The sequence below is a fragment of the Prionailurus viverrinus genome, chromosome A1 (genome assembly GCF_022837055.1).
Source record: "Prionailurus viverrinus isolate Anna chromosome A1, UM_Priviv_1.0, whole genome shotgun sequence".
Taxonomy (NCBI): domain Eukaryota; kingdom Metazoa; phylum Chordata; class Mammalia; order Carnivora; family Felidae; genus Prionailurus; species Prionailurus viverrinus.
This window is the reverse complement of record NC_062561.1, coordinates 201,113,745-201,127,912: the sequence shown is the minus strand read 5'-3', so window position 1 is coordinate 201,127,912 and position 14,168 is coordinate 201,113,745. Positions and strand designations below refer to the sequence as shown.

At 37.0% G+C, this 14,168-nt stretch overlaps 1 protein-coding gene across 2 annotated transcripts in view; it reads left to right on the top strand.

Annotated features, from left to right (window-relative positions):
* The window catches only part of ITGA2 (integrin subunit alpha 2), a 110,394-nt gene that overhangs the window by 70,282 nt on the left and 25,944 nt on the right, over positions 1-14,168 (top strand). For both annotated transcript variants that reach the window (XM_047871110.1, XM_047871101.1), the window contains exons 12-15: positions 524-669; positions 2,276-2,419; positions 11,082-11,285; positions 11,947-12,083. In XM_047871110.1, coding sequence (XP_047727066.1) covers positions 524-669; positions 2,276-2,419; positions 11,082-11,285; positions 11,947-12,083 — 631 coding nt within the window. The remainder of the gene's footprint in view (positions 1-523; positions 670-2,275; positions 2,420-11,081; positions 11,286-11,946; positions 12,084-14,168) is intronic.

Here is a 14,168-nt window from a genome sequence, read left to right as displayed (position 1 = left end):
AGGTGAAGTCAGATGCTTAACCAACTGAGCCCCCCAAGCGCCCCCCAGATGCCACCACTTTAGATAAGCAGCAGAGGGCCCTGGGGCACAGGTGGCACCACTCTAGACAACTAGCAGACATCCTGTGGTGCACACATGGTGCTGCTTTAGGTAACTACCCTGTGACCTCACCACCGTGCCCCTCCCTCCATAAAAACTGGAGATGAAGGCCTGAGTAGGGGTGGGGAATAGCTGCGTAGAAGAGTTGTGTAATGGCTTGGATCATCTGTCCGTCTGCACCCCACCTTCCCCCCACTGGGTAAGTTACCCCCAATAAAACTCTGTGTGAACGATATGGAGTGGCTTGCTTCGTTTTTCAGTATCAAAATACCTCTCAGTCTGGAGGGTACATTACTGACCCTCCTCCACTTTCTAACACCTGCCTCCTAACAAAAAAAGGACCTCTGGTCATTGCTACTAACTTTGGGAGACCATCTCCTGAGCTCTTCAATAGCACCTACCTCTGCAAGTCCTTCTCCTCTAGGTTACTCTGTGGCTGCGATTTCTACCGGAAAAGATGTTCACTTTGTTGCTGGTGCTCCTCGGGCAAATTACACTGGCCAGATAGTGCTATACAGTGTTGACAAGAATGGCAATGTCACCGTTATTCAGGCTCACCGAGGTGACCAGGTAAAGTCCATTTTGTAGCAGATGAAATTAATCGTGGGGTCAACCAGAGCAGACGAGGAGTGGGGAGTTGATAGAAAAGGAAACTAGCATTGAGTGCCTACCCTGTGGCTGCTTCTGTGACCTGTATTCACTTGAAGTTTCCTTAAATCTTCACAATACTGAGATCTGTCACCTTCTAACAGGTAACTGGGCATTTACCTTCTTAAGGTCAAAGAGTTTTCATGGGGTTGTGCTGTCATTAAAACCCAGTCATGTGTAGACTCAAAGCCTGTGCTGTTTGGTTATATCCAGCTGCATACTTTTGACTCCCTAAATTACTACTACATGTGTATTATTGGGTCCTAACCACAGCTTTGTTGGCAAGCTCTTGCGAGGAGTCAATGATCTGGAGGAAAAGTGAGAAGACAGGAGCAGGATAGCATTGTCAAGACTGGGCTACTATATCTGGGCCTGTCAAGGTGTCCTGTGGCTTTGATGTTTCTAAAATTAAAGCAACTCTCTTTTCCACCACTTTCTTCTCAACATGACAGTTTGATAGTCAGAAGCTGTGATGACTCCCAGTCATGTCTGACTAGAACAAAGGCCAGCTGAATAGATTCCTATTTCCTCACCAAGAAGCTCTAACCCATGGGCTTGGCACATATTTGAAATAGGCAACCCTGATCTCTGACAACAAATTTTCCTTCCTGGAGTTAGAGAAACCAGCTATTTAGTTTTCCCTTTTCTGGAATTAAGTGTGGTCCTACTGTCTATGGATTTTCCAGGAGTAAGAGAACCTGAGTCTTTGACTTCCTTGACCACAAACCAGCTATGGCCACATACTTTGCTCTCTTTAATATTTTAAAGAACCGTGCTTTTATTGTGAGGAAAAACAATGACCGTGTTATAGGATGAATCCTTTCTTGTTCATTGCCAAATCCTTAAGAGGTATTCACATAGGCGTGCAATGAGCATTTGGATTCCCAGCCTCTCTTATTTCATTGTATCTCCACCTGCTCCCCTATCCTGATGTATCTGAGAACTTGTCTCTTGTGCAAGATCATGCTACAGACACTTAAATCACACATGCCTGCCCACTCTTCTCCACCTAGAAAATTCCTTGTTTTTTAAGATGCCGTTTATATAACACTTAATCTTTCTGAGCCTTCCTGACACCTGCACTCTGATCACACAGCATTTGGCCATTGCCTCTATTACAACCTACTTAACTGCACAGGCAGGCAAAGTCATTTGTCCCAACTCCCTCTTCCCCCTCCTGCATTTCTCTATGACACACATCACAAACCTCCTAAATGTTTCTCTTTTAAATGTGGTCTTTGACCCACCAGCACCAGAAACACCTGGGGTACTTATTTAACATACCGTTTTCTAGATTGCACCCATTCAGAGTCTTTCTTGGTGATTTGTGTGCACACTAAGGTTTAAGAACCAAGTGTTACATCATGATACAACCTGAGAGAAGGGACTGTTATCTAAATGTTTCTAGTACCTTACAGGTAGTAAGTGCTCTATTTCTGTTTGTTGAATGAGTAAATGAAAGTTCAGTATAACATTAAGAGTATATGAGTCATAAGAATCCTAAGGTTAATATGCTTTATCCTTACAGATTGGCTCCTATTTTGGTAGCGTGCTGTGTTCAGTTGATGTGAATAAAGACACCATTACAGATGTGCTCTTGGTGGGTGCACCGATGTACATGAATGACTTAAAGAAAGAGGAAGGAAGAGTCTACCTGTTTACTATCACACAGGTAAAAAAAAAAAAAGTATTAAACTGATTCAGTTGAATTTGCTTTAATATTGGTAAATAAAACATTAATCTGCATTTTTGCAGAAGAATCAGTGAATGATCATTTTCTCTTTTTCAAGCTTATTTGTTTTGAGAGAGGAAGGGAGGGAGGGAGAGAATCCCAAGCAGGCTCTGCACAGCTTGATGCAGGGCTCAAACTCCAGAACCATGAGGTCATGACCTGAGCCGAAATCAAGAGTTGGACCCTTAACTTCTTGACCCACCCAGGCGCCCCTTGAATTATCATTTTCATATGTAGTATAGTTTATATTTCATCATTTGGAGGATGTCACCATTAAAATTTTTAAAATCACATCAAAAAGCATAACATGTAGAGAAAGAGCTACATGTATAGTGCACTGCCATTTTCCATGAGGGGTCTTTGAATCTATACTGTACAAATGAAGTCCTTATATAAATGCACATCATTTTTGAAATGTATGTACATGCACACACAAATGTCTGTGTATTTCCTAAGTATCTCATTCAGTTATTCTTCTTTACTGTGAAGAGATCATAGTAACAGAACTATCCTGTTCACATTTTACAGTGAAAAAGTCAAATTGTACCAGGCACTTTGCAAACTTTCATATAATCCTGGATGTTTTCTACATTAGTTTGTCAAATTCTGTTGCTTAGTGTAGCAGTTAGGTATGCGTATACCCAGCTCTTGGAATTTTTAGTCCTCGCACATAAAACTTAGCATACACTAACTGGACTATGCTCTCTAAGTCCATGCCCAGAAGTATAATGAACTCGGAACTGAAAAGAAAACCAAAATTAAAAGCACAAGCTGACCTAGAAAATTAGAGAAAGGATGGAAAAAAGAGAAGCTGATGTTAATATAATAAATATTATGCTTTGCTTTTGTGGTAGTTTGTCCTACCTTACTTATTTAAATTAATGTAAACATTAGTTCTCAGATAGAAGCAATTAAAACAGTTCTAAAGCATTTAAAGTTGTGTAATTGAATATTCAATAAGGGAGGGGCAAATATAATTGTTTAAAAATTTAACAAAACCCTAGTTTCTTAAATGTTTCTTGTCAAATATTCTGAATTATTGTTGAAGATGAGAAGATCTCATAATACTTTGTCAATCTTCATAACAAAGTGATTTCCATAAGATTATTACAGAGAAGAAAGAATCAACACTGACCCCATTTCATGGATGAGGAGCATTGCTCTCTTGTGAAGTCATGAATTATTTCCATTCTTGATTTCAAAATCTGGAAAAAAAAAACCTATCTTTTACAAGAAAAAAAATTTTAGGCAGACTTTTTTTTTTTTATAATGTGACATTAACAATCTCATTTTCTTTTTTTTTTTTTCTGAGTATGTAACACACCATGTTACATTAGTTTCAGGTATATAACAAAGTGATCTGACAAGTTTACACGTCCCATCCCACTATGTTCATCACAAATGTAACTACCATCTGTCCTTTTACATTATAATATCATTCACTATATTCCTTATGCTGTGACTTTTATTCCTGTGATTTATTCATTACATAACTAGAAGCCTGTATCTCCCTCTCCCTTTCACCTATTTTGCCCAACCCTACCCCCTGCCCCTCTGGCAACCACCAGTTTGTTCTTTGTATTTATGGGTCTGATTCTGCTTTTTATTTATTTGTTTACTTTTTTTTTTAGATTCCACTTATGAGTGGAATCATATGGTATTTGTCTTTCTCTGACTTATTTCACTTAGCATAATACCCTCCAGTTCCATTCATGTTATCTCAAATGGCACAATCTCCTCCTTTTTTATGGTTGTGTAATACTCACACATATGTGGACACATTTTCTTTATTCATTTGTCTATTGATGGATACTTAAGTTGTTCCCATATCTTGGCTGTTGTAAATAATGCTGCAATAAATATAAGAGTGCATATATCTTTTCAAGTAAGTCTTTGCTTTCTTTGGGCAAATATCCAATAGTGGAATTATTGAACCATATGGTATTTCTATTTTTAATTTTTCGAGGAAACTGCACACTGTTTTCCACAGTGGCTACACCAATTTACCATACTACCAACCAGTGCACAAGGGCGCTCCTTTTTCTCCACATCCTTGCAAACACTTGTTATTTCTTGTCATTTTTATTTTAGCCATTCTAACTGATGTCAGTTGATATCTCATTGTGGTTTTTATTTGCATTTCCCTGATGATGAGTGAGGTTGAGCATCTTGTCGTGAGTCAGCCATCTATGTTTTCTTTAGGAAAATGTTTATTCAGGTTCTCTGTCCATTTTTTAATTGGATTGTTTGGGTTTTTTTGGTGTTGTAGAAGTTCTTTATATATTTTGACTATTAATCCTTTATTGGATCTTTCATTTGTAGATATCTTCTCCCATTCGGTAGGTTGTTTTTCTGTTTTGTCAATGATTTCCTTTGCTGTGCAGAAGCCTTTTTATTTTTGGTGTAGTCTCAATAGTTTATTTTTGCATTTGTTTTCCTTGCCTCAGGAGACGTATCTAGAAAAATGTTGCTATTGCTGACATCAGAGAAATTACTGCCTGTGTCGTCCTCCATGATTTTTATGGTTTCAGGCCTCACATTTAGGTATTTAATCCATTTTGAGTTTATTTTTGTGTACAGTGTAAGAAAATTGTCCAGTTTCATTCTTTAACATGTAGCTGTCCAGTTTTTCTAGTACTGCTGTCTTTCCCCCACAGTCTCTTCTTGCCTACTTTTTCATAGATTAATTGACCATATAATTGTGGGTTTATTTCTGGAGTCTCTAACCTGTTCCATTGATCTGTGTGTCTATTTCTGTGCCAGTACCATACTGTTTTTATTGCTATGGTTTTGTAGTATATCTTGAAACCTGGAATTGTGAAGTCTCCAGCTTCATTCTTAAGATTGCTTTGGTTATTCAGGGTCTTCTGTAGTTCTATACACATTTTAGTATTATTTGTTCTAGTTTGTGAGAAATGCTGTTGGTATTTTGATAGGGATTGCATTCAGTGCGTAGATTGCTTTGGGTGGTATGGACGTTTTAACAATATTAATATGAGCATGATGGAATGTGTTTCCATTGGTTCGTGTTGTGTTTAGTTTCTTTCATCAGTGCTTTATATTGATTGGAGTATATGTCTTTCTTAATTCCTAGATATTTTATTTCTGGTGCAGTTGTAAATGACATTTTAATGTCTTTCTGCAGCTTCATTGTTAGTATATAGAAATGCTACTGATTTCTGGGTACTAATTTTTCATCCTGCCACTTTACTGAATTTATTGCTCCCAGTGGTTTTTTGGTGTAGTCTTTAGGATTTTCTCTATATAGTATCATGTTGTCTGCATGTAGTGACATTTTAATTTCTTCTTTACCCCCATAGATGCCTCTTATTTCTTTTTTGGTCTGATTGATGTGGCTAGGACTTCTAGTATTATATTGAATAAAAATGATGAGAGTGAACATCCTTATCCTGTTCCTGACCTTAGATGGGAAAACTCTGTTTTTCACCATTGAGTATGATATTATTGTGGGTTTTTCATATATGGCCTTTATGATGTTGAAGTGTCTTCCCTCTAACTCCACTTTGAGAGTTTTTATCTTGAATTGATGTTGAATCTTGTCACATGCTTTTTCTGCATCTATTGAGATGACCATGATTTTTATTCTTCATTTTGTTGGTGTGGTTTACGACATTGATTGATTTGTAAATATTGAACCATCCTTGCATTCCTGTAATAAATCATACCTGATTGTGGTGAATGGTCTTTTTAATGTATTGTTGCTAATTCACTAATATTTTTCTGAGGACTTTTGCATCTATGTTCATCAGGAATATTAGCCTATAGTTTTATTTTTGTGGGGTGTTTGTCTGGTTTTGGTATCAGGGTAATACTGGCCTTGTAGAATTTATTTGGAAGCTTTCCTTCCTTTTCCATTGTTTGGAATAGTTTGAGGAGAATAGGTATTAACTCTTTGTTAAGTGGCTGGTAGAATTACCCTGTGCATCCGTCTGGTCCTGGATTTTTTTATTTTTTGGCATTTTTTTGACCAGTTCAGTTTTGTTACTTATAATGGGTCTGTTCATATTTTCTTTTTCTCCCTGGTTCAGTTTTGAAATATTGTATGTTTCTAGGAATTTACCAATTTCCTCTAGGTTGCCTAGTTTGTAGGTCTATAATTTTTTATAATCCTTTATATTTTTGTGGTGTCAGTTGTTACTTTCTCTCATTTCTTATTTGGGTCCTTTTTTTTTCTTGATGAATCTGGCTAAAGGTTTGTCAATTTTGGTTACCATTTTAAAGAACCAACTCAGTTTATTTATTTTTTTTGCCTATGCCATTTATTTCTTCTCTGATTTTTATTTCTTCTACTCACCTTTTGTTTTTGTTTGTTCTTCTTTCTCTAGTTCCTTTAGTGTAAGGTTATATTGTTTGTTTGAGCTTTTTCTGATTTCTTGACACAGGTCTATATCACTGTATACCTCCCTCTTGGAGCTGCTTTTGCTGCATCCCAAAGAATTTGGACCATCGTGTTTTTATTTTCAGTCATTTCCATGTTTTTTTTCTTTGATTTATTGACCCATTGGTTTTTTGGTATCATGTTGTGTAGTGTCCATGTGTTTTTTTCCAGTTTTTTTTTCTTGTGATTTATTTTAGTTTCCTACTATTGTGATCAGAAAAGATGCATGGTATGATTTCAATCTTCTTAAATTTATTGAGGCTTGTTTTATGGCCTAACATGTGATTTATTCTACAGAATCTTCTGTGTGCACTTGAAAATAATGTGTATTCTGTCGTTTGGGGTTGGAATGTTCTGTATATATCTGCTATGTGCATTTAGTCCAATGTGACATTCAAAGACACTGTCCTTATTGTTTTTTCTGTCTGGATGATCTATCCATTGATGTAAGTGGGATATTAAAGTCCCCTACTATTATTGTATTACCATCCATTTCTCTCTTTTTGTCCATTTATATTTGCTTTATATATTTGGGTGCTCCGGTTTTGGGTGTGTAGATATTTACAATTGTTGTATCCTCTTGTTGGATTGATCCTTTAATTATTATGGAATGCCTTGTCTCTTATTATGGTCTTTTTTTTTTTTTGAAGCCTATTTTGTCTGATATTGTATTGCTACCTGGCTTTTTTTTTTCACTTCCACTTGCATGGTGAATATTTTTTCTATCCTTTCATTTTCAGTCTGAATGTGTCTTTAGGTCTGAGGTGAATCTCTTATAGGCAGCATATAGATGAGTCTTGTTTGTTTGTTTGCTTTTGTTTTGTTTATTCACTCTGTCACCCTATGTCTTTTGGCTGGAGTATTTAGGTCATTTACATTTAAAGTGATTATTGACAGGTATGTACTTTTTGTCATTTTAAAATTTTTCTGGTTGTTTTATTGTTCTCCTTTTTTCTTCCCATTCTCTTTGTGATTGGTGAGTTTCTATAGTGTTAGCTTTCTTTTTCTGTATGTATGATAAGTTTTGGGTTTGTGGTTACCATAACATCATAAGTAGATAGCAGTCTGCATTAATTTGATGGTCATTTAAGTTCATACACATTCCAAAGGGGGACGGGAAAACCTTTTTCTTTTTCTCCTTCTCTTCCCTTTTTACTCCCTTCTCCACATTCTATGTATATGTTGTCATATTGTTGTACATCTTTTTATTCACTATTTTCTTAGGCCTAATTATGGCCATTTATTTTCCACTTAAAGAAGTACCTCTAATATTTCTTGTAAGGCTGGTATACTGGTGATGAACTCCCATTATCTTTCATTTGTCTGGGAAACTCTTTGTATGTCCTTCAAATCTGAATGATAATCCTGCCTAGTAGATTATTCTTGGTGGCAGGTTTTTTCCTTTCAGCACTTTGAATATATCATACCACTCCCTTCTGGCCTGCAAAGTTTCTGCTGAAAAAATAAGCTGAGAGTCTTATAGATTTTTCCCTTCTAAGTAACTTCTTGTTTCTCTGTTGCTGCTTTTAACATTGTCTCTTTATCTGTAACCTTTTGACATTTCAATTATTATATGCCATGGTGTGGACCTCCTTGGGTTCATCTTGTTTGGAACTTGTTGTGGACTTTGATGTCTATTTCCTTCCCTAGGTTAAGGAAGTTTTCAGTTTTTATTTCTTCAAATAAGTTTTCTATACACTTCTCTCTTCTCCTTCTCCTCCTTCCCCTCCCCCTCCCCCTCCCCTTCCCCCTCCCCCTCCGACCCCCTATAATATGAATGTTTGCTTGATGTTGTCCACAAGTTCTCTTAATGTGTCATGATTTTAAAAATTCCTTTTTCTTTTTGCTGTTCAACTTGTATGCTCTCCATTACCCTGTCATCCAGGTTGCTGGTATATTCTGCATCTTCTAATAAACAGTTGATTCCCTCTAGTGTGTTTTTATTTCAGTTATTATATTCTTCAACTCTGGCTCTTTTTAATATTTTCCATGTCTTCATTGAAAGTCGCACTGAGATCTTCCACGTTTTTTTCCAGCCCAGTATCTTCACAATCATTAAATTCTTTATCCACCATGTCGCTTATCTGTTTCATTTAGTTCTTTTTCTACGGTTTTTCCTTCTTTCTTTTGGAATGTATTCCTCTGTCTCTGCATTTTGCTTGACTTTGTTTCTGAGGATTAGGGAGAATGGCTATTGCTCCTGAACTTGAAGGATGGTGAATGGTACTTGTGTATGGTGTCCGCTTGTGCAGACTGTGTGTGCTTGGTGACTTTTGCTGGCTGGCTGGAGCTGAACGGTATATACTAGTTACTCTTTTAAAGTTTAAAAAACTAAAAATAAAAACTTGGTTTTTTTTCATTAAATTTAAAACAAAAACAAAGGGAGCCCTAAAATTCCACAGCTTATTTTCTGTGTCCTGGTACCACAGAAGCTGGTGTGGGCTTGCAGACCCTAGGCTTGCTGAGGTGGCAAGCTCCCTGTGATGACCAGACCTGCCATTTATAGTGTTGAGACCAGGGGGCACCTGGGTGGCTCAGTTGGTTATGTGTCTGACTTCGGTCTAGGTCACGATTTCAGCATTCCCAAGTATGAGCCCCACGTTGGGCTCTGTGCTGACAGCTCAGAGCCTGGAGCCTACTCCAGGATTCTTCTCTTTCTCTACCCCTCCCCAACTCGGGCACATGCACTCTCAGTCTCGCTGTCAAAAATAAATAAACATTAAAAAAAATTTTTTAATAGTATTGAGAGCTGCCTGTTATGGCATCTGAACACACTAATTAGGGTGTTCGGACCCTGCTCCAGTCTGTGTTTCTAAGACAGAAGGGAAGAGAGTGTTGCTACCACTCCTTGGCCCTTTGAAAACTGCCTCCACCATGTGGCAGAGTTCTAGTGTTGTCTATTTTATATGCTGATTGCTTTTATTTTTCTTTTTAATTTTATTTAAATCCAAGTTAGTTAACATATAATATAATGTTTCAGGAGTAGAATTTAGTGATTCATCTCTTACATATAACACCCAGTGCTCATCCCAACAAGTGCCCTCCTTACTACCCATCACCCATTTAGACATCCCCCACCCACCTCCCCTCCAGCAACTCTCAGCTTGTTCTCTGTAGTTAAGAGTCTCTTATGGTTTGCCTCCCTCTCTATTCTTACCTTGTTTTTCCTTCCCTTCCCCTATGTTAATCTGTTTTGTTTGTTAAATTCTACAAATGAGTGAAATCATAGGGTATTTGTCTTTCTGCCTGACTTATTTTGGTTAGGATAATACATTCTAGTTCCATCCACAGTGTTGCAAATGGCAAGATTTCATTCTTTTTGATCAGAGTAATATCCCATTATACATATACATATACATGTATACATATTATGCATATACAGGTACATGTACATATACGTGTGTATGTGTATACACACACACACACACACACACACACCCCACATCTTCTATGCTAATTGCTCTTGTAAACTGTGGCTTATTTTCTGTGCCAAGAATAGAGGAATCTGTTCCTGGTCGCTCAGTACTATGCATTCCCACTGCAACAGTTTCCCTTTGTTACTGTGCTCCCATCTCTCTTGTTGTTCTCTTGCCATTTTGTCTATCTTTGGTTGTTCAGTAACTGTTCAGTCAGCCCTCAGTTATTTTTCAGGAGGCATTATCCTTTTAATAGGTGTAATTTGGTATGCTCCATGGAGGAAGTGAGTTCAGGGTTGCCACCTTGGACCAGAACCTAACTGTCTCATTTTTGACTTCCTATCCCATTATAGTTATGCCACTCTTCAGTAATTCTTAAGTAAAGGTCTAAATTAAGATACTGTGTTTTTTTGTGTCTCCACCTTAATTTTATTTAAGATACTAGTATATTTTCATCAGCAAATTTTAAATCAAAAGGTTTGGAAACAGGTGGAGTCTAATGTTTAGGGGAAAAGGAGCCAAAGGTATGGATAGTTTTATGTAGGTTGTACAGTCACCATAAAGAGAATTCCCTACTTTCACTTTGGTCTATGAGCACATATCCTATGAATTTACTTGCTAAAATTCTTAGGTATGATTCTCATCATAAGTAGAGGATTTTGAAATCTAGATTTAAAGTTGTCTATTTTTAACAGTTTACAGATTGGTTTGGGCATCACTTGCTGTGAATTGTAATGATAAAAATTCTAAGGTTTTGCTTTAATCATCCCCTTTTCCCCTTTTCAAGGGCGTTTTGAATTGGCACCAATTTCTTGAAGGCCCTAAGGGTGTTGAAAATGCTCGGTTTGGTTCAGCAATTGCAGCTCTTTCAGATATCAACATGGATGGTTTTAATGATGTAATAGTTGGTTCACCTTTGGAAAATCAGAACTCTGGAGCTGTGTACATCTACAATGGTCACGAGGGCACCATTCGCATGAAGTATTCCCAGGTAATCTGTGAGTTCCATGGTGATGTATTGACATGTGAGTATCATCCTGTGAGAGCTAGGGACTAACCACGCAGACAATCCAATTTATAACACTTATTTTAGAACTTTATTTATTCATCAAACAACTATTTAGTGAACCTGTTCTAGGTTCTGGAGATACTATAAAGAACAGGACAGATAAAATTCTGTGCTTCGTGGATCTTACGTTTTTGTCAAGACTGAGGGAAAATAAATGAGATAAAGTGTTCAGATCATCATCAATGATAGGGAATTTAAAAAAAAAATTTAAAGTTCGGGTATGGGAGTTATCAGATATTCTAAAGGGTGACCAAGAGGACCTCATTGATCAGGCAACTTTCCAGTAAAGTCCTGAAGGAAGTGGGCTAAGAGAGCAATCACAACCTTCAAATCCCACTCCGTCCACTCATCTCCTTCTGCTTTGTGATTTTTATATTAAAAGATTCATGCTGGTTCTTTGACATGGCTGCAAGAATGATCAACCGATGAGAAAGGCTGTGATTGAAAAACCAATGGAATTTTGTGGAGAATAAAACAACCTGAGAAGTGGCTATGTAGAGAATCTAACAGTGCTGTATAAAAGCTCCTTTTTTCTACTTCAGTTGTTGTGCATTATAAGTTCATGTCAAACTTGCTCTTTCAGAAAATCTTGGGATCTGATGGAGCCTTTAGGAGCCATCTCCAGTACTTTGGGAGATCTTTGGATGGCTACAGTGATTTAAATGGGGATTCCATCACTGATGTGTCCATTGGTGCCTTTGGACAAGTGGTTCAGCTCTGGTGAGTCCATGGAGAGCCAGACACAAACTAGCTAACTGAAAAATGACCTGCTAAGTAGAGCAGCAGGTAGCTGTGCAGGAATTGTGGAAATACCACATGCATTATAAAAGACTCTAGGACGTTTATGGATCATAGTTTATATAAAGGAAGAAATGTGTTTTTCCTCGTGGGAGAAAAAAAAATTTGCTTAATGTTGCCATCAAGTGCCTCTTCTCTATATGGTGAGAAGAAAAAGCACATAGAAAAGACAAAGGCTTTGAAATGGTATCCAAGATATTACTGAATATTATCTTTCAAATAGCCTTACCTCAGCTCACAGAAAGGAAACCTCATGAGAATGCCCTAAAAAATACCGAACATTCAGACCACACAAGTAAAGTGTAATTTCTCATGTGGTTATGAAGTAACTTTTGAAATTATTAGTCATAAACAAGAAGCCATTATTTAGGTTTAGCTGACCTCCCATTGACCTCGGTAGGAGTTGAAGAGCAGGGAGGAACAATAAGGGATTCCAGGGCTATGTGATTCAAGGACAAAAATAAATATATGGGGTTGGCCAGGGATTGGAATCAGAAGGAAATTAAGAATTTGATCAAGAGTCCTCCTCAAAAATATATTTCATTCGTTCGTTGGTCTCTGCTGAAAAATGTGCTTTAAAAGTCCAAATACTTCAAGAACAGAAAAACATCACATATCTATGTGTTGTTTCAGAGTCTTATTGAACTATTTACAATATTTCACTTGTGCTTTTAAAAGACAAAATGCATTATTTTGAGTGCATCATCTTAATGAAAACTTAATGTGGGGAAAAAGCTCCTGGATGATATCTAAGACTGAAAAATTTTAAAATATATTTACTGAATAAAATCAGTTAAGAGTAGTGTGCTACTAGAGAAACACAAGGTATGATAACACAGTCACATGACTTATTTTTTTTTAATTTTATAAGAAATCATGTTTCAGTGAACATCACCCTCGAGCCATCTTGGTGCTTCATCCTTGGTAGCCTGGATTATTACTATCCTATGACACTCCTTTTTTTTTTTTTTTAAAGATTATATTATTTAAGTAATCTCTACACCCAAAGTGAGATTCGAACCCACAACCCTGAGATGAAGAGTTGTACGCTCCACCAGTGAGCCAGCCAGATACCCTGACCCTCTCTTTTAATATAGTCAGTGAGGACCAAAGTTTTTTCTTTGAAGGTGGACTTGATTCTTCAAACAAGTCAAGATACATGGAGTCAAATCAATTTATTGAAATGATTAGTCAAGCTAGGTTCATGCCATTTTGTGGTCACATTTTTTTTTTAATTTTTTAAATACTTTGTTTAAAATTTATTTATTTTGAAAAAGAGAGAGAGAATGAATCCCAAGCAGGCCCCATGCTATCAGTGTGGAACCTGATATGGGGCTCAAACCCACAAACGATCAGATTATGACCTGAGCCAAAACTAAGAGTTAGACGCTTAACTAAATGGGCCACCCAGGCGCCTCTCTGGTCACATTCTCACAAGGTGCTGAGACTGGATTTTCTGGGTAACTTCCTGAGAATAATTTGAAATGATTTTGTAAACTTGTTTTTTAAATCAGTGGCACCATCTACACTGGGATAAAAGATTGACTTAAAGAAAGAGATTGACTTACAGAAAACATTCACATAGACATTTTAGATCTTGTAGGTCTGAGGACACATTGCATTTGCTATTGGATATTTTATGACTGCTTACTAGGGAGCCTTATAGGTACCTGATTAATGAGTTTTAATTAAGTCAGTTTTTCAATTGACTCAAGTCCTTCAGGTGGTTCCTGAAATTAAAAAAAAAAAATGTTTTCTGCATCTTGTATTTTTCACAACAATGAAGTTACTCATTACTGCTTGCTGCTTTGTAAATACTGGAGCGTGTACACAAAGAGTCATTATGATGAAGTTGACAATTTTACTGGCAGAGGAACTAGGAGACCATGGGTTCTAATTTCTTACTTGCTGTTACTCAGTAAAGTGAGAAGTTACCAAATGTTTTCTCTTTTGTTTCAGACTTTTTCACCAATAAAAGGGAGACAATATTTGTTCTGTTTCACAGGA